At 41.1% G+C, this 26,489-nt stretch overlaps 1 protein-coding gene across 4 annotated transcripts in view; it reads left to right on the forward strand.

Annotated features, from left to right (window-relative positions):
- DIAPH2 (diaphanous related formin 2) overlaps nucleotides 1–26,489 on the forward strand; it is a 312,070-nt gene that overhangs the window by 101,993 nt on the left and 183,588 nt on the right. For all 4 annotated transcript variants that reach the window (XM_053274418.1, XM_053274417.1, XM_053274419.1 and 1 more), the window contains 3 exons: nucleotides 10,176–10,277; nucleotides 12,488–12,582; nucleotides 18,844–18,945. In XM_053274418.1, the coding sequence (XP_053130393.1) occupies nucleotides 10,176–10,277; nucleotides 12,488–12,582; nucleotides 18,844–18,945 (299 nt within the window). The remainder of the gene's footprint in view (nucleotides 1–10,175; nucleotides 10,278–12,487; nucleotides 12,583–18,843; nucleotides 18,946–26,489) is intronic.

Here is a 26,489-nt window from a genome sequence, read left to right on the forward strand (position 1 = left end):
GACAAACTGAGTCAGTGACACACCATTTGGGGGCATTCATACATATGATATGTCAATAGAATTGAAGGGCAGGTAACTGGACCAGTATACAACAGTGGTTGTACTCTTCATTTGCCACCGGTGTGCTGGGGTGAGTTCCAAATTCTGGTTACCTTCTGACCTTGCACAACATCATGACTGATCACGTGGCATGTCTGTTAAGGCATCAGCCTTAGCTTCCAAATTCTGGAGCTTGAGCCAGATTGAGATAGCCTTAACTCTGGTTTTAAATGGACAGGGTGCCCCCACCCCCCCGCCCCGCCCATCAAATAATTAAACAATAGCTGCTGAATTATTAAGCCTGCCTGGAAAGAAATCGTATCTCAGATCCCGTCTTCCAGAATGGTGAGATCAAACACAAGTGAGTTCAGCTGAGTGAAAGCAGCATGGCCCACTTACCTGGAAGCTTTTCACGTGGGGCTTTCGAAGCCCTTTAACTTGCATCTCCTCTGGTATGGATTTATATCCGGGGTTTAAAAAATCCATCATTTGTGTTGGTTTTATGGGACAACTTTGAGTTTGCAGTAAAGCCTCCCCGCAAACTTGTGGTAAAGCCTGCTGTGCGTAAAAACCCCAGGCAAGCCGCAGAAAAGCCCTCAACCAAGGGCTAAACTGCCATGCAAATCTCCTTCCATTCTTACCTTGTTGTTCCCAGGTATTTGCTTAAACAATGGAAGGACAGAGCTTCTGAGCAGACCCACCTTTCCTACAGATTACAATTCATGGAGAACCCAGGTCGGGGAGGGAGCTCAACAGAGCGGGGAAACTCTAGCCATTGGTATGCTGGAGAGAGGAATGGTGGAGTCCTAGCTCTGTGCACATATAAGCACGAGAAATCTGCACAGTGGCAAGAAGACTGAGCAAGAACAATTCCTTGAGGGAAAGGGCCATTGTAAGGCTGGTAATTACTGGGCAAAACTATGCAAAAAGGGACGGGGAAATAAAATGCCCATGCAGCGTCGTTGAGAATAATAAATATTCATAATGTGCCACAATAATAAATGTAGTTTATGACCTACTGTATCAAATGTATAATTGTTCTGAGAAGTAAAATATATTTCCCCATAGTGTATTCCCCCCCCCCACCCTTTACATAGGAAACCAAGGCTTAGCGTCTGTGGGCTTGACAGAGGGTCATTAATTCAGTTTTAAGCTGCAAAATGAGGGATTTAAAATGTTTGTATTAAATTCATATTTTCTTTTAAACCAGGTTATTTTTCAGTGGATTGGATCCCTGAGAGCTGCAGGGGAAGTTACAATTTCGGGAGGAGACTTTCCCTCCTCCTTCCCACTGCAGTCCCCCTTGTGTGGGGGGTGAGGGAAGCTTGGGAGTGGAATAGGATATAGCAGAGAAGGAGGCTGGGAGGAGGAACCAGATTTCAATGAGGACTCCCTGTGGGAGGTGGATATGCTTTCCATTAGCAAAAGCAGTGCTTCAGATGCTGCACGCCAGGATAATGGAGATTCAAAACAAAACAAACAGCCCCTAAACATCTGAAATTTTTTTTTAGAACAAAGCCCCAACCCCTTCATCTGCCTGAAAATAAATCTGCAATGTAAAGAAGAAACAGTGGGGTGCAAAGAGTAACTCTAGGAATGCTCCCGAGTTTTGGGGTGTCATGGATCTCTCCTTGTGCAGCAGTATCCTACACAAGTTTTTTTGAAACCCACCAAAGTCCCATTGGAATACAGGAAGCTTACCTGTGCCGGACTGTTTGAGGATGGTCTGTGCTGACTGGTACTGTAGTGTCTCTCCAGGTTTCAGATGGGGCTTATACAACTTTTTAAAAGCCTGACATTAGGATAAATCAAAGACCTTCTGCAGTCCTGTGCAATGAATTCCATTCTAATAGAATTCTGAAACTTGGTGAGCTGTAATGCAAGTAATTTAGATCGTCTGATTTGTACAGGCAAATACAGGTTTAACATCAAGTGAATATGCTGTGCCTCTTTCCTTATCTGAATAAATGGCTGATGAATATGTATTTTTGCATGGACGCATATGGCAAAAGAGAGAAATGTACAAAAATAAGATGAAGGATCAGAAACATTTGTGGCAAAAGTGAATGCTTTGAAGTTTGAGATAAATAGCTGAATTATATGAAATACTTACCTCTCCCCTTTTTAATGTTTATCCCAGGTGGAGTGTGTGTGTTTAATTAAAACGAATAAGACTATTCACAGGTGTTGTCGTACTATGTTAATTTAAAATCAAGGAGAAGCTAGAATTATTCATAAACATTCTCGGTAGAATGCTTCTGGCTGAAGACAGCCTTTTGGACTGATAATTGTTTGATATGTTCATAGTTTCTCTTCTGCAAGAGACAACTTTTGAAAGCCTTTCAAAAGGAGCTGTGTCCTTGTCTGGTGACGGTTAATGAATCGCTTAAAGGAGCCTATGTACTGAATGGCCTTAAGGTTTTTTAGTGGTTCAGCTCGCAAAAAAGTTGTTGAAAAGGAGAGGACCTCTTTCCTTTTATCAATTTGTTGTGTGGCTGCTCTCTCTCTCTGAAAATTATTCATGAGTTTACTGATTATGAATCTTGCTAATTTCTGAAGAGCTGGTAATGGAGAAGGGGAAACTCCAGAGACTGAGTTACCTGACTCTAGAAAGCACAAGGCCTGTGTTCTTTCCCCCCAACCCACCCCATCGTTTGGGTGGGGTGTAAGAGATTTTTGGCATCTCAAAATCCCTGCAACCAGGAATAAATGAGGACTCCAAAAATTCTCACACTAACTGGGTTCTTTCTGATGGTCCTGGCTGTCGAGAATCCCAAGACTCAAGAAGACACGAGGAGAATGAAGGGGTTATGTTTAATCAAAACAGATTTATTTTCTTACCAATGTTCAGATGAATCGCAGCACATAGATTGCAGCAAAATTACTTCTCTCACACAAAGCAGTCACAAAACTAACAGCCTTGAGACACTGACAGGACAGCCAGACCCTTGCGGTCACAATATACTATACCCCAAGGGAACCTCGACTTGTTCCTCTTTTTGCTAGATTCTAGGTGCCGTCAAATTGATTGATTGGATCAACTTCCTCCTTTCCTCCTCCTGTGTGCTGTGCCTGAGCCACCCTCCCTGAGGGAGAGAGCCCTCCCTTCTATCCTCAAATTAGGGTTTTAAGTATCCTCACCTTTCCCACCTAGGCATCAATAGTGATTAGACAAAGAAGGGGTCCTGATCATACATGACCTTCTGCTAACCTGTCCCCCTTGACATTTAATACTATTGGTCAAAGGTGACCTGTGCGTAAGGGAACCGAAAGGTACAGACTCTGGGCAGCACCAAACTTTCCAAGCGTGAAGTTTGTGGTTAGCATACTCTTACTTTTTAGACTATGCTTTTCAGTGAAAAATGAGGAAGTTTGCCTGAGTTGACAGGCTGGGTCTCTAAGATTAGACGAGAGAGAAGGTGGGGGCTTTCTTGAACAGTGAGCGGGAAATTACTCACTTTGCACTCTGTATAAGCTCTGGAGGTAATTCAAATGTAATGTGGGAGAACGGGACTCCACTGAGGTGGGAGTATGTATATGGAACCGTGAAGAGGATATCTAATTTTGAGCACAATGCGGATGATCTAGGACTTTACCTATATGACAGCATTGATCAAGGCCTAAACTGTATCAAGCGAACAGACTCATGTCAAACATTTACCTAATACAATATGGCTAACCTATCTATGCACTTATTCAATATAAAAATGATCCCAATTGGATCTTACAGGGGGAAGGGGGTTCCCTTCTTCTTCCCTTTTCATTGACATGTCTTCTGAGCCGGTTGCCAAGTTTTCCAGTTTGGACGAATATTTAGTGGTCTCAGCCTTGGTGTTTATAGGAGGATTTTGTTGTTCCTCCTGAGGTTGCAAAAGGGGCGTTGTTGTTCCTGCCACATGTTTCCAATGTGTTGTGCATGTGAATGCGCAGACACGTGCATTTCTGCCCGCTGGGTCCTTGTGATGTCTTGGGCTGGAGAAGGAGAAGAAACCTCTTGCAACAGTAGAGCTGCCATTTCTTCTTAAATGTAAATTCTTTTTTAAAAAAAGGTTTCAAGCAACAGTTGTTTATAACAATAGCTGTTGTTCCTTATTCTGGCACACATGAATAATCTGAAGCTGACTTGATCGGGCGGCCTGATCAAGCCGTCATCTGGCATGCTTTTTGGTTTTGTTCTTGGGAAGCAATGTCACTACTGACAAACAGATGCAACTTTACATCAATTATTCTTCATTTTAATGGAGTTTTTGCATCCAGCAAGCTTTGATACAGTAACTTTTGATTAAGTTGATATCACAGTCTAAAAATGAATCTACATGGTTGTTGTTTTTTAAAAAGCACCCCCCACTCCCTTTTCTGTTCTTTACTTTCCTCCTTATCCTTTTTAAAAACACCTTGACAGGATTGTTGGCTTTTATGATTACAGGAAGGATCGGAACGTGGCAGACACACTTTATCTTCACTGTTGGCGCTGATAAATGTGCAATTTGCATCCCTTCCAGGTGGCATCACATGTACTTGGTTAGATCACACAGCTGTTGACTTAATTAGAAAAAATGGGCGTGGCTAGTAGGTGCTTTGAAAATCTGGGATAAAAAGCTATTCTAGAGTAGTCATGTATTGTGTGGCCTCCAGTAGGCTGGAGAGACGTGCCAATTTGGGAGGCATACCAATATGTTAAATCAATCAGTTAATCAATCAATCAGTCAATCTGTTCTCCCCTTTTACCAGCCTAATCCTTGGAGCATAGTTAGCTGTGGTGTTGATGACAGGATACTGCATATGGCTGCCCACATAAAACCCAGTTGATCACCTTTCCGTGTCTGGTGATCATCTGGAGCCCTGGAACCCTTATTGGTGAATCCTGCACTAACGCAAAATGTCTTGCGCCAGCTCAAATTTGCTCATTCTGCAAGCGCACCGTTGCTCTGGATGTCAGAGAGTATTATTTTCTTCCAATAGTGATCTGTTTCCAGAGTTAAATAATTTCTGTAACTGCAACATGTCTCTCCATTCCAGCCACTGCAGTATCCAAAGGGGCATTTCTTTTGAATAAGAGTCATAGCAAGCAGCAATAAAGGCCTTTTTCACTGAACGAACCACTCACAAAGTAGGAGGTGGTCATGTCCTGGAAAAGTTTAGCCAGCTCTGGAAATCCTTCTACCCTCATTATGTAGAGAGTCATGCTGATGAAATTCTCCCTGTAGGGAGGGAAGCATGTTATTTAGCACTAGGTGTTGAGACTAGGAGTCTCTTATGTATGTAGGACTGTTGATGGGAATATACAGTATGATAAAAGGCCATATGTAAAGGGTGTCCAGGTGAGTGATTAAGGAGAGCTGTAGGTAGGGAGCATTCCCTTTGCTAAGAAGGGTCAGCCCTGCTTTGCATTTGGATGGGTGACTACATGTGAGTGCTGTCTGCTGTAAGATTTTCCCTTAAGTGATGGGGTTCGTTGTTCAGTGGGAGAGCATCTACTTGTATGCAGAAGGTCCCACGTTCTCTCCCTGGCATCTCCAGGTAGGGCTAACGGCTTCTCTGGAGAAGTCACAGCCAGTCAGGGTAGACCACACTGAGCTAGATGGACCAATGATCTGACTTGGTATAAGGCAGCTTCCATTGTTAAGGAATGTCCTTGTAATTTGATGGCTATATTTCTAGCAAAAGTGTATTAATATGGCATCAGAAAACAACTATCACTAGAAACAGTTCAAACAACAGTGAATATTTAGGATATCAGCATTACTCTTATCTGGCATTGTTTCCCCTTTTCTGAGTTGATGCTGATATTCTAGTTGATCACAGGTTTTAGGTAAGTTAATTTTGAAGAGGAGAAGCAAAATATCAACAAGAGAAAAGAAAAAAATCTGTGTATGTATTTAAGCATATATATTTAGGTACTTGCCGCATAAGCATTTATTTTTCCAAGCTATGAGTCACTTCAAACCATCTCTCCATAGGAACCTTTTAGTGACACCTTCATCCAAATAATCTGAGAGTGATCCTAGATTTTAGAGCTATTTTGTTAGCATGGAATTTTGTGGATTTAGGAAGACACTGTTTAAGGTGAGATACTGAAGAACCTGGAGAAAAGTTATTTGGAATGACAATGAAGTGTTGTACACTTCTTCTTTTTTCAACCAGCTCAAAACAAATTATTAAAAGGCTTCGGAAGACAGTTATTGCACTATGAAGGACATGCATTTGACTTTCCCTTCCATTATATTGCTTCAGAGTGAAGACTTTTTTCCACAGAGGACTCTTTCTCCCCCTCCTTTTAGGAACAAAACCTTTGTTTTCTTTCCCGTGAGTTGCCTGAAAAGAGTCAGAACTGTGCTCTCAGCAAAAGGAGGCAGAACTCTGAGATAGCCCAGGAGGAATTCTGACTGTCATGAACAATTTCTTCCTTAGGGATTTGGTTTCGGTGCAGCTCTTCAGAGTACATCCTTGCCCTTATTGTGTCCAAAACTAAACAGTACTTGCGCAAAACTGACAGGGGTCACATTGAAGCTATTGACTCCACTGGTTGCCTTGCATTAACGGTTGATGGAATATAATGGTTAATGGGATGTATTCCTTCTCTTCTGTTGCTTGGGAGGTGCGAGGACAATAACTTGGGTATTAAAGACACGTAAGAAAAAGACCATGACCATTTAAGAGACTGAATGACTTTGGCAGTGTGATGAGGGGGCAGGGGGCAGTATGAAGTAAGAAACACCACAGCACTGAAGAATGTTAAAAGGATGATACTGTTTAGCAAACACACTCTTTCTTACTCCCCTGTTTTAAATGCCGGCCATAAAAATGTCTAGAAAATGGAAAGAATGAGAGAGCTATCTACTCTGTGTATTACAAATGCTTCAAAATACTGTTGTGTTCGCAGTATTTTAATTAAGTCTGAGTAAAATGTTATGACTGCAACGTGTTTGGTAGGTAATACACTCATTTGTTAATTCTGCATTGTATAACTTCTCAAGAACAAGTTTCAAAGGTAATCATCATTAGGAGGTTTCAGAGGATGTGGTGTTGACCTCGGTGATATGCTCTGTCTCCTTGTGATCCATTGCACTGTGATTTCATCATTCAGTGTTGAGTACAACATGCTAATGCATGCTTAGACTGCCTTTCTGTACTTACCGAGCCTCAACGGTCTGTCCGCGGCAGAGAGTTCATCTGCATATTGTTCTCTTTCTTGGGATACTGACTCTCTTTTAGAACATTATTTCATTCTGTATGGAGTCATGAACACCAAAGAAAATAAGTTTGTGGTATTCGTGTGTGTGTCTGTGTGTATATTTAGATTTAGAGCTTCCTCTGTACCTCAAGGTTCAGAGTAAGTAACAATTATTTACTTACACACACACAAAACCAGCCACGAAAATCTTATTTATTTATGTTATTGTTGAATTTTTATACTTCCTTTCATCAAAATAATCTCAAGGCTGTTTACAAAACATTTAAAAACAACATAAAAACCATAAAAAACTACACAATAAGAATTAAAATTGAATAAACCCATAAAAATGACACAATTAGAATTAAAATGGAATATAAAAATACAAATCTAATTAAAAGTTTTGAAAATATGTGCAATATAACTATAAGGTACAAAGCAGCAGCAAATAAAACACTCATTTAAACGCCTGGGTAAAAAGCTAAGATTTTCCTTGCTTTCTAAAAACTGTGATGGAGACGGGGGAGTGGATGCCCACTGGGAGAGCTTTCCAAAGTCTGGAGGCCATGACTGAGGAGGCCCTGTCCAGGGTGTGCAACCTCCCTCATTGTCTGCACATGGAGCAGCCTTCACCCGCCCCCCGCCCGCCAGTGACCTTGTCAAGTGGGCAGCAACCCTTGGGAGCAGGCGGTCTCTCAGGTATGCAGGGCCCAAACCGTTGAGGGCTTTAGAGGTCAAAACCAGCACTTTGAATTGGACCTGGAAACAGATTGGCAGCCAATGTAGCTCTTTCAAAATGGGGGTAATATGATCCCAGTGGGCAGCTCCAGGTATAATCCTAGTTGCCACATTTTGCCCTAGCTGCAGTTTCCGAATATTCTTCAAGGGCAGCGCCATGTAGAGCATATGACAGTAATCCAGCCATGACATGACTAAGGCATGGGTAACAGTGGCCAGATCTGCCTTCTTGAGAAAGGGATGCAGCTGGCACACTAACCGAAGCAGTTCAAAGGCACCCCTGGCCACCCTCATCGCTGAGCAAGATGCTTGAACAGTAATAAAGTCCTTGCACTGCTTTGCTTGAGTTGTTTGAATTTATTTCCCCCCGAAGGAGAGATCTTCAGAAGTGGGGTACAACCACAGATATCATATTGCCTTTCTCCCCACAATAATGTATGAGTAGAGACCAGAATCCGTTGTTTGTGGTGAATGCAAGGGATCCCTGCCATATTCACTCCTGCCCTTATAGTAACCTGTACTCCAGGCGAGAAGTTTGGGGAATTTTCATGGTGTGCTCACCTAGAAAAAGGAAAGCCACCACATGAGCAGAATGGCAAGAGGTTTGGATCTTTGTCCAGTCAATAATAGTGTTCAGCCTAACCTTCTGCAGTGACTCTTTTCAGCAAAGAAAAATGTTATTCAGGAGTGCTGGATTTAGCAAGATCCAGACAGCAGCATTTGAAGCCTAGCAGTTCAGGCATGAACACAATCTGAGCAGTAACAATTGCCTGCCACCTGTAGAAATGGGAATTCACAGAGAAGCAAAATGTCCATTGCCATTGATATTGATATTGATATGCAAAGTTGTTGATGGCATGGGATATTGTAACCTTTGGTTCACTTAGCTGGTTCTGAAGGTGTCTTAGTAATGCTGTTATTTAGAGCTCAGTAAGCTGCTATTTCGTTAGCATCTGACCACTGAAGTTATACTTGGGGTGCTTCTGTACCCCACTTTGCAGTATAGGTTAGAGAGAGGTTAGGACACAGCTTGTCCGTGATGTAGGGGTGAGGAGTGTACCTTTGGAAATTCCTTATTCTGGATGATAGTTTAGGTGCTGATTCCTCTGCTATATCTCTGGCCAATATTGTACAATGCAATCTGTTTTGTTTTAACATTAGAACAGTTAAATTTTTGCAAAGGCAATATTTAATGGTGTTCAATAATTGAGTTAATGATCAGGTGCGAGAGTACATTAGGCATTGTGCAGCTGTTAATTTTCAAAACCCATGTGTTTCCAGATTTTGGGATGAGCTAATAGTGAAGTTTTACTTAATTAAGTCTCTGAACCATTACATCTTTCTTGAGGGTTTCCCCTGTCATCAGAGCAATTGGTTGGGTTTAATTGTCTCTGTGTTTCTGGCTCACTTTGGCTATTGCCATTGTACAGGCACCAAACAGGTATCGTAATAAATCTATCCTTTCAGGGGGATACATTAGTTTACAGGTGTATACAGTACAAGGATATAGCCACCTCTCAGCTGTGCCTGCAGTGCATAACATAAGAGTCAAATGGAAAACAATCTCTTGCAGCATGTTGCATCAGTTTTTCCTCCCTAGCTTGGATAAACAAATACGTTATTGCTCACAAAATAGATCACAGTTTTAAATGAAAACAAAATCCTGGTTGCTTACCAACAGGTTTAATTTAGATCCTCTCTTTGATTGTTTGGTTAATATGATTTTGCTTGCCTTTCCCAACACCTGAACCTTTTCTATTTCCCTTGACTATGTTTTACATTAATGTGGGTGTCGGTAGAATAAATAAATTAACTAAAGATCAGTGTTTTGTGGTTGCAACCAGTAGGAGGCCCTAATGTGCTGGAGGTGGAATTTGTGGTAATTCATTTGCACAACAGTGGCTGAAGGCAGATGGGGAGGAAGGAACAGAAGGATCTGTGGGTCAGTCTCAGACACAGGGCCTATTCGATTTGATAGGAAACACTTGACTATCCTTCACTGGCCCTGAACACATCCTTTTGCTTCTAGAGCAAAGTCCAAAATGTTGTCTGTTGGTTATCCTGTCCACGATTGCTTTATGAACTGTCCTTGAGTTTATCGATAGCAGTTCTTAAACACAATGTATAGAGCACATGCATGCAGACACTGTAAGGTTTAAACAGAAATTGGATGTGGCAACATTGCACCATGGCATCTACTCATATATGACCCTTTGTCTTGCAGTTAAAAAGGTCGTGGACGATACAGAAGAAAAGAAGATAGCCCTCCCTAAGAAGAAAGTTAAAGAGCTGAGAATATTGGATGGGAAAACAGCACAGAATTTATGTATGTAATCTGTTGTTGCATTTTATACATTGCTTGCCATAGCCCAAACTTCCAGGCCTGCATAAGATTGTTGTAATAGTTTTTTGTTGTAAATCATTCCATAATAAGGGATAAATATGTCTAGGCGCAGCAGGAAGTGAATTGACTAGCGAGCCAGAAGTTGCTGGTTTGAATCTCTGCGGGTATGTTTCTCAGACTACGGGAAACACCTCTTTCGGGCAGCAGTGATATAGGAAGATGCTTTAAGGCATCATCTCCTCCTGTGCAGGAGGAAGCAATGGTCAACCCCTCCTGTATTCTACCAAAGACAACCAGGGGGCTCTGTGGTCTCCAGGAGTCGACACCGACTATACAGCACACTTTACCTTTATGTCTAGAGAAGTTTCTTAATGTGGAAAACCACAGTCTTCCGTGTGTGTATTTTTCCTTCAACAGTGGTGGTTCTTTAGACTCCCAAGAAATTTGAGGCTTGAGTTATAAGTCGCATCATAGTAATAGTCAGTGATCCTGGATGTGGGCAAGAGATGTTACGTAGCTGAAGAGTACTCTACCCCTAAAATGGAATGAGAGAGAGAACCAGCTTAACATTACATTAAACTTGAGTGCATAATGATAAACACTCCTGTAAATATGCCTCCAAACTGGTGGCCTTATTCAAGCTCTCCAAATCTGGACACCCTAATTTGCATGCCATGCAAATTAGAGTGCAAATAATTTGCTATGCAAATTAACTGATGCACTGTCCAGTTGTCTTCTATTTGCTCTGGATATCTACCAGCACAAAATAATTTTCTACCAGAAAAGTAGGCATGCATAGAATGGATTGCACTAGAAAGCCAAAAATCTTAAACATTACAATACATAGGTAGGCAATGATTTACATCAAAATCAAGTTATCTTCCCAACTGTCCTATAGAGCCTCTCTGCTGGAAAAAAACAAAGGCAACATTCCTCAGGGGATTACTTACTGTTAATTTCTCCCAGCCAGCCTCCTTGCTTTACCTGCCTTACTTGAAGTCCTGCGTTGAGCAGAATAGTGTCTGCATATTTTGCTCCATAATTCCATTTCTACAAGGGCTAGAGCTTAGTGTTAAAAGGAAAGAAGAAAGCTGGGAATCCGGGCAGGCTAAGCAATTTGGGCAGCTTGCTTAAAATCTAGACACTACCCAGAAATCCAGGGGAGATGGCATCCTTACTCCAAAAGCTGCCAAAACCTGCCTACAGCTGCCAAAACCCAGCAAAAATTAAAGCACAGACATGACCTATGTTGTCTTCAGAAAGTGTCTGAAGATTGTGCTGGTGGGTTTTAATACGAGTCTGAGGATTTTATTATTATGATAAATATTTATATTTTACTTTTTTGTTTATGAAGTTGATAACAATTTCATTGTGTTTCAAATTATGAATGCATTCATTGGATTTGTAGGAGCTATATCCCACCTTTCAGCTGAATATTCCTCAAGAGGCTTACAAGGGATTGCACTCATAATGATTTTTAAAACATTTCTTTATGACCTTCAAATATATTGCATTCAAAACAGATGATAAGACTTGTAAAAACGTTGTTAAAGATGTTGTTAAAAGCATAATAAAAACAGACGTTTCGGCATCAAACGCCAGCCTCAGTGTTGTTACACTGAGGCTGGCGTTTGGCGCCGGAACGTCTGTTTTTATTGTGCTTTTAACATCTTTAACAATGTTTTTACAAGTCTTATCATCTTTTTTTAACATATAGATTTGAAGGTCGTAAAGAAATACTTGGGAGTCCTTTTCAATATGTGTATCGCATCGCCAGCTTACCAATTTATACAATTTTTAAAACAAGAGGAAAACACACATGCATATGTGCACAGCTTAGCAGCCTTTAGCCCTCTGGCTAGTAGCAGAAGCCAGGGGGTGCTTCCCTTGGCTCTTTCCGTCTCTGATGAACTGGCTGTTGGAGCAGCGGAGAAGGTTCTTCCCTGGTAGGGAGCAGCAGCCGAGGCTCCCAATCACAGCCCTTTCCCTGACATGGCTGGCAATCCACTTGTGCAGAGCGTGGTTGACATAATACACAATCAATTGAAAGGACATTACTGGTGTTGTTTTTTAAAAAAAATAAAATGGATATTCTTTGATATATAGCCTATGGGCATTTCTATGTGAAAATAAATGAAGTCCTAAAGTGGACAATAGTGGGTTTCTCAAATCATGGTGGTCTTTTGTTTCAGCTATTTTCCTGGGATCTTTCCGCATGCCTTATGAGGAAATAAAAAACATTATTTTAGAAGTAGATGAAGAAAAACTGAGTGAAGCGTTGATTCAGGTAAGTTAGTATATGGCATCTCCTGGAAGAATGAAACAAGAACTTTTCAGAATGTTTTTCTGGAGGGCCTTTTTGTTTCTTCCCCACAGTAGGAATACTGAGTGTGCTATAGGGCAGTAAGGCTGTTCCCAAACCCTGAGGAAACCCATTCTGAAAGTAGGCTGCTTATCAGTTCAAAATGATTTAAATGGATAATTCTGCCTTTTAATCCATTTTGCGATTTCCCAATTCTCATTTTAAGTATTAATTGACATTGTTTCGCTAATCTAGATTTTTATCCTATTCTAGAAACTTTAAGGCTTCACTTCTAGGCTTCTAGAATAACCAATACCAAGATCTTTTTGTAATGAAATGTTTGACACCCCCCACAAAGATGCCACTAAAATTTTGTTCAGTAGAAATAAAGTAGTAAAGCTGTGTATGCATGTGCTCAAGGATCTCTTACCCCAAGAGACAATAAATGGATACCTGTTTAGGGTATTGAACTTTCAGAATAAAGGTTTATTTTTCTTCCTGTTTAACCTCTTCAGTTATCTTTCTTAAACCATAAAAACTGAAACATGTATTCTAAAAGAATTTTTTTTTTAAATTAAGCACTAGTAGAGCTAAATAGGAGTAGGAGAGTAATGTCTATATCCAGCATTATAATGTTTTGTTCTCAGAATCAAGAGAAGGAATTTATCTTAAGTTAAACGGTACGCTTCTTGTTCTTGCAACATCCCCTTGCCATATACTTAAAAAATGAACTTTACAAGCCACCATATAATGAACAGATACATCAAATCTAGGTATTTTTCTGCTTAAAAATCAAAGTAGATGTTAGAAAGCTGTGTGTGTAACACAAACTAGGAATATTTAGCTAAAAATATCCAAAGTGATTCAACATAGCCTTTAGGCTTGTTTGTTTCATCAGGAATTAGTGTAGTCTAATTTAGGTCAAAATTCTACATTTAAGGCTGAAATTCTAAGCATTTATTCTAAGAATAAATTTGTGCAAGGTTCTGGTCCCGGGGAAGTGAACTGATAGGTTGAAGTTCAAAATAAAGTAAGCTTTTATTTGAGGGTTTAGGGGTACAGCAGAATAAGAGAGTTGGTTAAAGCAATCTTACTACTAAAAATATGTTACAGAGATTAACCAGATGACTTGCAAAGAGGCCATTAGCTTGGTGTCCGAATTAAATGGATTCCAGGCTGGCTAGAGAAAAGAAGGCTGTAGAGAAACAGGTTTTTGGATTTAGGAAAGAGCAGGGATAGCGAGAGCCCCGAGGGGCACAGTGATGATCTTATAACCTTCCATTAGGCGTGATTGGACCCTCATGGCTCTGGCATAGCTGAAGGACCTCTTTCCTCAGGGACGGACCAGGAACCGGGATATAGTAGCGGAGAACCAAAAGTAGCTCGGAGCTTAGGCTGCAGGGGTAAACCCAAAGGGGTCTGTCCTCACGTAGCCAACTTCTTGTAGCAGTAAGGTGAGCTGGGCAGATTGGGCCAGTGAGGATGGCCAATCTGGAGACTGAGAGCGGGAATGGCGCCAAGAGCAAGTCATGGCCCACTCTTATGGCTGATGGTCTGTCACCAAAACAGTGGGTGACTCCACGGTAGAGAGTCCAGATGAAGCACCCTGGTTCAAGAAACCAGGGCCAGTTACAGCCCAGAATGTGTCCTGAGGTGAAATGCCGGCTGTTCCTTCTTCCTGTTCCTGAGGAGGGAAATTCCGGTGGATCTCAAAAGGATCTGTTTGTTGTGCGTGGGTAAAACAAAATGGCATGACTGATCAAGAACAACCTGAATGTAAATGGACGTGCAAGGATGATATCTGTTGGGTTAGAAGGGCCCAGTAAGCCCACCAGAGATTTTAATGAGCCCATCTCCTGAGTTCCAGTTGCCCATTAGCTCTTTTGTGATGTGGAAGGGATGGAGTAGCGTTCACAGGGCCTTGTCTGCTTTTCCTGCTGAGGTGATTAGCGTTAGCTTGTTTGAGGCAGCCGCACAGGAGGGGGAAGTAAAGAGTCAGTCTTCGGACAGAGAGACCTTGAAAGTGAAGTTAGCTTGAAAGCTAACTCTTGGTCTGCTTAGACATTTCCAATAGAGGGAAAGGCGCAAGGCTAATCCCCTTTCAGTTTACTTTGATAGCTGTGAAACTGGGGGTGATCGTCTCACTGCTTGCTAAGTGACCTGTCCCCATATGCCAACAAATGGGGAGCCCATGATCCCCTGAGGCTCCTGAGCATGTTAAGAGTGGGAACTACAAGCCTGTAGCCTCAGACATAAGCAGAGAGACTTCTGGGAGCTCACAGAATGGGAGTGCTGGCAACATATATTATGTTTGCCCCGTTATGCTGCAGATGAACTACAATCTGTTTCATTGATTATATATGGCTCTTTCCTCTATTTCACCCCGACCCCTCTTTCCTTTTGCAAATTATGGTAGGCAGATATCTAAAAAGATACTGCCTAATATATGGATTTGTTCACCCAAATCACAATGTGTAAGTGTACATATTACACATAAGTGCACAGGGGAGGAGAGCTAGTCTTGTGGTGGCAAGGATGAATTGTCCCCTTTGCTAAGCAGGCTCCACTCTGGTTTGCATTTGGATGGGAGTCTGCATGTGTGCGCTGTAAGATATTCCCCTGAAGGGATGGTACCATAGCTCAGTGGAAGAGAAGGTCCTGTTTTCTGTCACTGGCAGCATCTCCAGTTTAGGGCTGGGAAAGACTCCTACCTGAGACCTTGGTAAGCTTCTGCTTGTCATTGTAGATGCTACTGAGCTAGACGGACGAGTGGTCTGACTCTGTATAAGGCGGCTTCCTGTGTCCCTGTGAGTTGACTTATTTCCTCCCCAGTTCTGCACTATAAAAGACAGTTGATAAGCCACTCCTGACATTGTTGTAGGGGAGTAACAGCAGGAGGGAGGGCATGTCCCTTTCAGCTCCTGCCTGTAGGCTTCCAGTGGCATCTGGTGTGTCACTGTGTGAAACAAGATGCTGGACTAGATGGGCCTCCTTGGGCCTGATCCAGCAGGGCTGTGCTTATGTTCTTATGCTTTGGCTTTGCTGTTTAATGTCAAACAGTGCAAGTAACATTGCTAACAGACATCAGTTCGGGGTGGGGGGATGAGGTCTCCTTCCCCTCCTTTTAGGAAGTGTTTAGTTTAATATAATTCCATGACCCTTGGAACCTCCTTGTTCTACTCTGAGGTCAAGTGAGGTGTGGATGCCTCTCTCCCACAAGACATGTATGTGGATGAAATCGGACATGTCTGAAGCCCCGATACGTATGTGGACAAAGCAGTAACGAAAACTCCAATACATCACTTGGTTTTTTAGTGGTTAATTCATCTCCATTAACTCCGCTGGCTGGCTAACATCCAGACTAAGTTTCTCGGTAGTACTACTCAGGAGTTATTCTAAAGAACGACTAAATGTTCTAGTAATTTAGTGAGGATGCCTGCCAGTCTCTTTGTCCAATGCTGTTAAAATATTGACTATAGAGAGAATGGAGGTTTATGTTAATTCCAAGTTGATAAACTTTGGGTTGGTTTTTTTAAGGGCTTCTTTAACAGACGAGACTCAGTACTACCCTTGGCACACAAAAGTTTGCTGTATGCCCTGTGTTTGCTTCATGGAGGCTTTTCTATTTCTGTTTTCTTTTCCTGCTGACATTCTTGGTGTTACCAATTTATAGTGGATGATTGCTTGGTCTTCCAGCTAAGCAACAGGTTTAGCTACTTGATAATCCTAGAAATCTACTGAAGAAACAGTTGTTTCCCCCCCTACTGCGAGAAAACAGAAATAATGTTATCAACTGTAAATAGGTATTTGTGTGAAATCACACCAAGTTGCATATCTGTTACCTTTTGTTTCTTTCCTTTTTACTCACTTTTAGTTTGAGCAGATATTTTTCTACTTCTTTCATGGCTTACCTTGTGTAATTTGCTGCTATTCCGCATAAAATCATGACTTTTAATACTGGTAGCAATACTGAAATTTAGAGCTTGTAACTGAGTTGGACTGTCTTCATTTTACATACTTAAGCCACTTCTAATCATTTTCTCGTGATTTTTTAAATGTCTAGCCCATCGCATCCCAGGAGTTTGTGGTGAATAACAACACAGAAATCAAAATGCATATAATACAGTTAAGATTAAAACACTAAAATGAAAGTATCTGAATTAAAATTACATGACAACTGCTTAATCTTAGTAATTAAGCACAGCCTAGTTTTTTAAAAAGTCAGAATAAGAATATATTTTCATAAGATTAATGGGAATAATGCAAATGTCACACTGATTTATGGTCTGGATATCAGCTGAAGCTCTGCCTGGTTTCCGTTGTTGTTGTTGTTGTTTGTTGTTGCTTTCCTTAGACATAACAGTAAATGTAAAAAGAAGTCATGGGATTAAAATGGTATTATTTGGGAGTGTATTGGCAATCACTTTGTTGATGTAATCTTGAACTTGACAAGGTTCCAATCTCTATCCATTATGATGGACTTGAGAATGAAGAACCCAAGTATGGCCAAGACTTAATGAGGAGCTTTGAGGCAAGAAACAGAGGTGGTTTTGGCATGCAGGAGACAGCATGGTGGTTCGATACCTTCACTTAACTAACCTTTAAGTGTGCAATTAACATTTAAAGAAAATAAAGTTTGTGAAATGCTGTTGAATAATTGCAGAAATGTGAAAAGTAGACAAATGTCTCAGTTCTGTTTAATAGGCAGTTTTTTAAAAAAGCATCACAGTGCCGACATACCATAAAATTAGAGCTATGAGGCATGAAAGATTGAATACAAAGTATGTTTCACTGCTGTCACAAACACTTGCTCTTGACTTCCCGGTCTAAAACAGAATCAGGAAGGTGCCACTTGAAATCTGATTTTATGCACAATATGGAACTATATGCTCCCTGTTATGCCATGAAAGTGTTGAGTTAATTTGATGCATGCATTCAAATTAGACCCAGGGAGAACCATCCAACCTTCATTGTATTGAAGCTGTAGCTGCTGTTTGTACCCCTGTTTTTTATAAATTAAGTTTGCATTTAACACATTTTGCTCTCGTGCTTAGATATGGAATCAGACTGAACACTTCTGAAAGTGTCGGGAAACATCCATGTTCAACCCAGCACATTCTATTGCCACTAGCAGCACTGTGGGAATAGCTGCCTCCAGTACAGCCAGAATGGCAGGATATAAATATGCTCAGTAAATAAATAGATCATGAAGAACTTTTTAGCTTCACATCTAGTGGTTCTCCCCTGCTGAATATGACTATGAGAGCCAACACTTTGGAATGGTGGCTCTTTGCCCATCTCGCAAGTAGATGTCTCCTCTTCAGATGCTAGCGTCATTTGTATGACTTGTTAGTAAACACATCAAAACACATTTGCCTCATAAAGAGTGTGAGTGCGTGCTGAAACCATCCTTGGGAAAATGCAAGATGGATTTAAGCAACATTGAGTTTTTATATTTATTGTAAAAGTTCCGACCAAGTCAGTTTCATGCCATCTTGTCTCTTCAGTAGCAATAGGAAGGACACTCGACCAAGGCCTGTGTAGTTTCACCACCTCCACCCTGTCAAGAGGATCAATTAATTTTCTAATATATTGCTTTGTAAAACAGCTACCATGTCTCCTCATCAGTTGTAAAGCCTTCCAGAATTTAAATGAAACAAAACAAATTATTTTCCAACTTTCATAATTTAAAAGAAGCCCCATATTTTCTAGTGCCTTAAAAATCTGTGTTCATCTTGTTTGCTTGTTTATCTATCTATCTATTTATCTATCTATCTATCTATTTATTGAAAATTTCTTAAATGCTGCCTCCTCCAAAGACCCTAGGCAGTGAATTAACAATAATACCAATATGAATTTTAAAAATGAATTATATGTGAACCACATTGAGCTCTGAAAAGCAGAATTATTTTAATAAAAACAATAAACAAAAGTCCTGTATTATAATCTCAGTATTTTTGTAGAGAGTGATAGTAAGTTTTGAGCTTTCTTGTAAGTTCTGCATTTTGATATAGTACCAGCAGAGGAGCGAAAGTTCCGGGGGAAAGTTGCGAATAATAGCTAAAACCTATACGATTTGTGTAGGTTTGGCAAAAATGCTGCTAAGGTGAAGGGTTGTAACACTGTTGCATAAAGGCATGCATCTCTATAGATTGGGAAATTATTGCATTTCATCATATCCTGTTTTTATGAAGAGCATAGTTAAATGTGTATGACTCTAATGTGGATTTCTATTCCTTACACTAGAATCTGGTTAAGAACCTCCCTGAACAGAAAGAACTCAGTGCCTTAGCAGAGCTGAAGAATGAATATTATGATCTCTGTGAGTCAGAACAATTTGGAGTTGTGGTATGTTATACTTCATACATTCAGCCTCCAGTTATTATTCAGCCTCTACTGTGCATGTTTTTTTTTTTTTTTAAACTGTATGGATGGATTCCATTTTTCTTGGTCATGGTTTGCATAGTGAAGATTCCACTGGAGTCTTCCTACCTGCTAATTAATGGAAGAGCAATGCAAGCGCTGCAGCTCCCTCAGTCACTTGCTAGAGATGCACCAGTTGTGTTGATGCCTGATGCATCTCTGCAAGGCACAGTGCTTCCCTAAAATGCCAAAAGAAGAAGGATGGCCTTCTCTTTTGTTAATGGGTTATTGGGGTGTTAGGATTTGTTTGAAGATCTATACTGCACACAGTCTGGATGAATTGTGTTGTGTTATTCTTGCACAAATCAGAATTAAATTTTGCTGCTGTGAATAAAGACTTACCTGTCTGTATACCACTGAGCACCGACTTCAGTGAAAAGCCCAAGGCTGTGTGTGTGTGTTTTCAACATCTATTTTGATTCCTTCTTTTCGTTTGTATTACAATATAATCTGTTTCTTTTGTGTCACATTTCATTCTAATGCTCCTTTTCAGGAAACTGTGAAGCTTCCTATCAAAAGCTGTTTCTTCCCTTTTTATATCTACTTTAGATATGTGTTTGTGTGTTTATATCAACTTTTGAAATGTATTCATAATTGCTAAGCCTGCCTGCCTGCCTTCTTCTCTCCCCCCACCCCCACCGCCTTCTCTCTCTCTCTCTCTCTCTCTCTCTCTCTCTCTCTCTCTCAAAAACTAATCTTGGCTTGGCAGATTGTTTTCTCTCATGATGCTCCGTCATTTAAGGAAGAATTATCCTGTTTATCCTGCTGCTCTCCTTACTTAGGAACATAGGAAGCTGCCTTCTACTGAGTCAAACTATTGGTCTGTCTAGCTCAGTATTGTCTTCACAGACTGGCAGTGGCTTCTCCAAGGTTGCAGGCAGGCATCTCCCTGGCATCTTGGAGATGCCAGGGAGAGAACTTGGAATCTCAAATGCTCTCCCCAGAGTGGCCCCATTATCCCCTGAGGGGGATCTCTTACAGGGCTCACACTTCTAGTCTCCCATTCATATGCAACCATGGTGGGCCCTGCTTAGCAAAGGGGACAAGTCATGCTTGCCACCACAAGACCAGCTCTCCTCCCATTTCTTTTCCCAGTGAAGGAAGTCTAGCAGTGCTAGGAGCTACATGTTACATACAGCACATGGGTATTAGACCCCCAATTACATCTTAAAAAGGCTTTTAAAAGATCAGATCTCCTCTGAATCAGATATTGAGGATAGGTGGATCAGTGTCTTGTTTTCATCTGGATAAAAGGGGGAGATGTCATATGTGTTCAGTGACTGGTTTGATATTCTGCTCCTTCACAGAACAAGACGAATAGTAAAGAAAGTGTTGATGTTCTAATATTTCATTTTGTGTCACACTGCTGGAATGGAATCTTTATTTCGGCCATTGACCAGACAAAAATACAACACCATAGATAAGTAGTAACCTCCAGCAATCATGATTCTGCCAGGACTTTCTTACAAAACACCATTCACAATATAACAATATAGTACAGTTGACACTCATGATATTACGAATTGCTTCCTTACACAGCTTGCAATGTGGCAAAATTTTGCCACCTTGGTGGAAACATTAACATCACTGTCAGATAAAAGGAGAGACACATAAAAGGCCGATGGCCGACCTGGAAATCGAGACACAATAGGTGACAAAAGTGCTAGCTGAATAGCTCTATAAAATAAACAGGGAAGCAACATACCGACACGGGCATAACTGTTGAGAAAAAGGAATACCAAGGTAGCGTCCCTCTAGGAGAGCGGAGGGCAGCACACCCCAGCGTGCCAAGGCAAATGCCCTTCTCGGTTTGGCAAGAACAAGCTCATGGAAATATTTAGCTGGTCTATGAGGGTGAGCTGTATTTCCTAAGAAAGGTCCATGTCTGACTTGGGCCCTGTCTTCCTGAGTTGCCATGTCCCAAATCTGCTGCCTCATGATCTCCTTGGCTTTTAAGATCCCTAAGGAGACCAACATGGAGATACTTAGCCCATAACTTTCTGATTTCCTCTCAAATGCAAAATTGTCCTGCAGGACCAGAGGTGCGAGGCCTGCTTGGCCAAGATTTAATTTCAAATAATAAAAAGTCTTTGCAACCCAGACCTGTGCTTCAGTTGGTACTAACCCCAGTTCCAGTCTTAACGCTGCGTTGGGCGTCCCTCTTGGCATCCCAAGGATTGTTCTAATAAATTTGCTTTGTACCAACTCTGGGGGGCGGAAATCCTTATAATTGCTCAGCTGGGCTCCCTATAGTAATTGGGCTAAAATCTTCCCTTAGAAGACTTGAATTACAGTGGGGACGTAACTCCCTCCCTTCCTGAAAAAGAATCTAATGAGTGCTATGGCACTCTACTGACACCTTCCAGGTTTTTATTTTATTGTTTTCTGAATAAATTAATACATTTTGTTAAAAGGGATTTTTTTTACCCCAATAACAATCGAATACAGTACACTTGGTGACTATCTGAGGGTAAAATTGAGAGCTGATGGAGGACCCCCCCCCCCCCCCGCCTTGAGGTCGCAATTATCTGTAACTGCAGGCATCTAGACTAAGCTGCTCCTACCCTTTAAAGGGCTGCTTAATTTCCGTAGGGACTTCTGTCGTGAAATTTAGTCAGGATGTCAGCCAATATCCTGATTAAAAGAATTCTTGATTATAATAATTTGAATAATGCTGTTAAGGAGAACAGTTTAAGGAACATATACAGAATGATTGGAAGTCTGACTTCTATTTGAAGTTTTCTTTTCAGAATGTGTATACCTATTTGCATATACAAATTAGGTAAGTTAATTATTAATATAGGTTTTAATTGGATAATCAATATACCCATCAAACCTAATAAAGGTCAGAATTAGATGTTTAAAATTCATTTAGAAAAGTCACACTTTGTAATTAGGTTACTTATTATAACAGACTAATTAGCTTAATATTCTTATTTGTGCATGAAAATTGGAGCATCACATTTTCATTTAGATGAAGCATTAAGATGAATTATATATTCAAATTAAGTACAGTTTTTGGAGTTATATCCTTGGATCAATGATGTTTCACATCTAATGTGAGGAGATGGAATTTAATGATGGATAGCAAAGAGAAACTACCAGTCTTTGCTGTCAGAGTGTGTTGTCATAAGTCTTATGAAAACCTGATCCATTATTGGAACAAAACTATTTCTGTAATCCAGTACGAGATGTATATAGGTTAGTAACAGACACACATCATCATCTGAGTTTGCTTTCCAGTCAGCTTATATAATCGTATTTCTGAACACTTTATTATCGAGTGAAGAGCTGGCCTTGTGGTAGCAAGCATGACTTGTCCCCTTAGCTAAGCAGGGTCTGTCCTGGTTGCATATGAATGGGAGAGTAGAAGTGTGAGCCCTGTCAGATATTCCCTCTCAAGCGATGGAAGACAGAAGGAAGGTTCCACGTTCCCTCCCTGGCAATATCTCCAAGATAGGGCTGAGAGAGATCCCTGCCAGCAGCCTTGGAGAAGCCGCTGCCAGTCTGTGAAGACAACGCTGAGTTCCTATGTCCTATGTTTTTTAATCAGGTGATGGCAGTTGCCGTTAGGGATGTGCACAAATTGAGATGAGTGCATAGAATCAGAGCTGAATCAGTTTGTGGGGCTTCCGAGCCGCTTCGACTGGTGAAGGATGGGCAGGAGGGGGCAGCAAGCGGCAACTTCAAAAGTGAGGCTAGTAGGTCATTACCTGCTCCTCCGCCACTCCACACAGCTTCCTGTGGAGGTGGCGACACTCCCCCCAGCAGCCCTTGTGCGGTGGTGTGGTGGCACACACATGGCCTCCACTCCCTAGTTGCCATTGCTACCTATAGTGAGGTGTTGGGAGTTGATATAAGTGCATTACACTTATAATTGTGCAATAAAATTGAGCACTGACCCACCTCAATTTGGAGTCTGCACCCCTGACCAAATAATTCTTTCTATGAAGTAGTAAACAAAATACCAGTGTCAAGGAAACCTCAATCTATTTTGAGTGAAGGAAGCAAAGTTTATGTTGATAACACTGATTGATACTGCTAGTCCAGAGGGTTGACAGTCTACTCAGATGATACAGTGAGCTTATGAACCTAATAAATTTCAGCTTTGTATCTTTTTGGTAGGTTTGAAAAAGAAGGGAACAGTCAAAGCCTAAGAGGTGCAGTAGTTATATAATGGCACTAACGGTCAACGTTTTCCAGAGCTTTAAAGGAAGGTATAAGAGCTCTGACCCCACTCGGAGCTGGAAATCTATCTGGGCTGAAAGCTTGCCTTGCTTGGAGGGGTCAGGAAGTGATGTTTGTTTCTACCTCCTCCCTGTAAAAGCCCTGTTCTCAGTTAAGAATATGTCCCTGAGGGCTGCACAGCCCTCAGAAACATATTCTTCACCCACAAACAGGACTTTTGATGGGAGAGAAATGAAAATTGTTTCATGATCCCTTCTCCTGTCCTCTGCGAGGCAAGCTTGCAATGCAGTTAGTCTCCTGCTGCCTATAAGGATGGAGCTCTTGCTCCCCACCTTGTAAGGCTGCAGAGAATGTGGACCAATAACAATCCCGACACATGATACTGATTTTCATTAGGGAAATTTACAAAAAACATGCATCCCAAAGTACAACTCTCTCATATTTAGTAGAGGGAGAGAATTGTCCAGTCTCAATTGTAGGTGTGCACTTATTTTATTTTATATTTTATGTTATGGGTAAAAGCAGAGATAAGGATGGAACACCGCATGGTACCTTGGCCCCTCAGCTCTCCAGCTCCTCCAGCAGTGCTGCCCAGCTTCTTCAGTAATGTGTAATCATCATGATGTTCCCTAGCACCACTGGAAGTCCAGCACTTAGTAGCACAAAACCTTGGCTTTTGGTTGGTAGGCGGGTCAAAGAGGCAGCACAAAATTAACTCCAATTCAAGTAGACACACACACAGAGGAGTGTGTGAGAATCAAATACTGAGGAGAGAATGAATTTTCAATGGATTATTAAAATCAACATTTAATTTTGAATTGAAATTTTAATTGCAGTTTATATTAATACAGTATTGTAATTATCAACATTAAAATCAATGCTAATTTTGAAGTTTTAAATTAAAAAATAAAATGTCATCAAAACTAAAATTAAATTTAGAAAGGTTATAGTTAGCATCTTATGAAGGCAGCACATTCTGCGATGTCTCAGTCAATCAACTTCGGCCATGCCAGCAAAACCCATCTGGGTACCCATACCGGTCATATGAGCTCTTCTACTGACCCACAACACGTAACGGTGCCCGCAGATCAATACCCGGTAGGGAGGCTCCAGAAAACGGCTCCAAAAAGCGCGATATGAATGGCTCAAGAAACGCTTCCAAAGCTCCAGGGCTATGGCTCCTGATGGGATACCAAATGCTATCCAAAATGGCTTTTAGAAGCACAAGAAACTCTAAACATGCAGACCAAAGCACTCCACTGTTCTCCAAAGTGCTCTCACAATCAATGAGCATGTGCAGCAAGAGCACGGCCATGTAAGGGCAGAACGGCACTGCCCAAAACTGTGGATATGCAAAGCCACTTACTGTGGATAACGAGGTTGGGTCTATATTGCTGCAAGTGCCGAAATGGCTGATATGATGGCCCCCTGTATACAAATGTCTAAAATAGTTGTCATAATATACTCATCCTACTCCCTTCATTTGTGGCTTTGTCGTGTCCTTGCCTTTTTCTGGACTCTAGTTAGCACCACAGGACTAGAGCAAATGAGAAGATAGCGGATGGGCTCTGTTTGTGTGTAAATTGCTGGAAGCAAGCAACTGAATTACACAGAGCTTTTGCCGGACTTTGGCAAACCACAGACACACGTTAGATTTTCACATATGGTCCGTGAGCTTTGTTGGAGGCAACCTAAATCTGCTCCATTCTCACCTCAGCGTGACTGAGAAAGGAAACCTGCTGGGTGGGAAGTGAAAAACGATTGTCTGAATCCACCATCTGTTTGAGGGGAGTTTGATTCTTTTGGGTGGTAAGAGGAGTAGAAAGCTGATTGGAAATCTTATCAGTTGCAAAAGCATAAATCTGTCTCCAATTCCATAGGGAAATAAGGCACTTGTAAAAACCCTCAAAAGCTGTCATCACTCCACTTTTTTAATATAGTGTAGGATCAGCTCAAAAGAATGTAATTCCCTTGGTAGCATTTTGATGGACAGTGACCTCATAATACAAATAAACCCTTGCATAATATGCAATCATGGTCAGTGTCCCAGAGCACTTTATGCAATGAGACATAAAATAAAATGTAAGTCATCTGAAATGCAGCAAAGGGTCACATCTGACAATTGTCAGTGGTTTCAATCAAACTGTTTTAGGCGCTTACGTGGCTTAGTCTGGCTGCAATGCTATTGTAAGCCTAGAAGCTTTTAATAATTGTATCGGCTTGTGCCATTATTTGTGTATACCCAATAACTAATACACTCCTTCCAGTTCATAGCTGTGCAGGTGGTTTAAATAATCTATAATGATGATTAAAATATTATTTTTCTCCCTTTTTAACTGTGAAAGATAAAACGGTTGTTTTTTTTGTTAGACTAGGACTAATAATATAAGCTTTCCTCCCATAGTACTGATCACAGGAGTCGTCATCATCGTCTTCAATCCCAAATGGTGAAAAAATTCACCTCACTTTTTGATGGAGAAAGTCCAGCAATCATGCCCCTCTAGACGTCTGTAGATGATTATTTAATTCATTACTTTCTGTATGCAGTAAAGTTTCTTTTGCTAAACACGGGTCACTGTGATGCAAAATTGTCTCACAGGGTGATTTTTTTAACATTTGGGGTCCACAGTGGAAAAGGAGAGAGATACTGATGAAGGAACTGGAAACCATCAGCTCCTGGATCTAACTTAGGGCTGCACAACTTCAGCTGTTTTTGGACAAGAAGTCCCATCTTCACCGGACACAGTAGCCAGTAGACAGGGATTATGGGAGTTGGGAGTCCATCTGCAGAAGAGCCAAAGTTGTGCAGCCATGTTCTAGCCCAACCCACTAAGGAATGTTGCTTGGCTTTCCCATTGTTCATCTGAGTCGTCTCCCCCACCCCCTTCCCTAGAGTTGTTTCAGATAGTAGGAATGAGAGAGAAGGAGTGAGAGTCATGCAGTGTGCATTCGAGACGGTAAGAAAAGAAAAGTAAAAGAGATGACCTGCACTGTGCCATTTATTGTGTTCATTTGCTGTTGACCCTCAAAAAGAAAGAGAGAAAATGCTTTATAAAATGGAGCATAAAAAGGGAACTCTAAGAACATGAGGATATCAATAGGCATTGTGTGTTTTAAGTGTTTCTCCCTCTCCTTCTACCACCTGCCAGAACAAGTGCTTTTGCTGAAGGGGAGAAACATCTTCCGAATGAGTATGCGGTTCTGTAAATGCATGGTAGTATTTTGAGTTCATTTTGACTGGAATGCTGTACACACACAGAGAGAGACACACTGTAAAAGAA

This window comes from Hemicordylus capensis, chromosome 11 (genome assembly GCF_027244095.1).
Source record: "Hemicordylus capensis ecotype Gifberg chromosome 11, rHemCap1.1.pri, whole genome shotgun sequence".
In the NCBI taxonomy this organism is placed as follows: Eukaryota; Metazoa; Chordata; class Lepidosauria; order Squamata; family Cordylidae; genus Hemicordylus; species Hemicordylus capensis.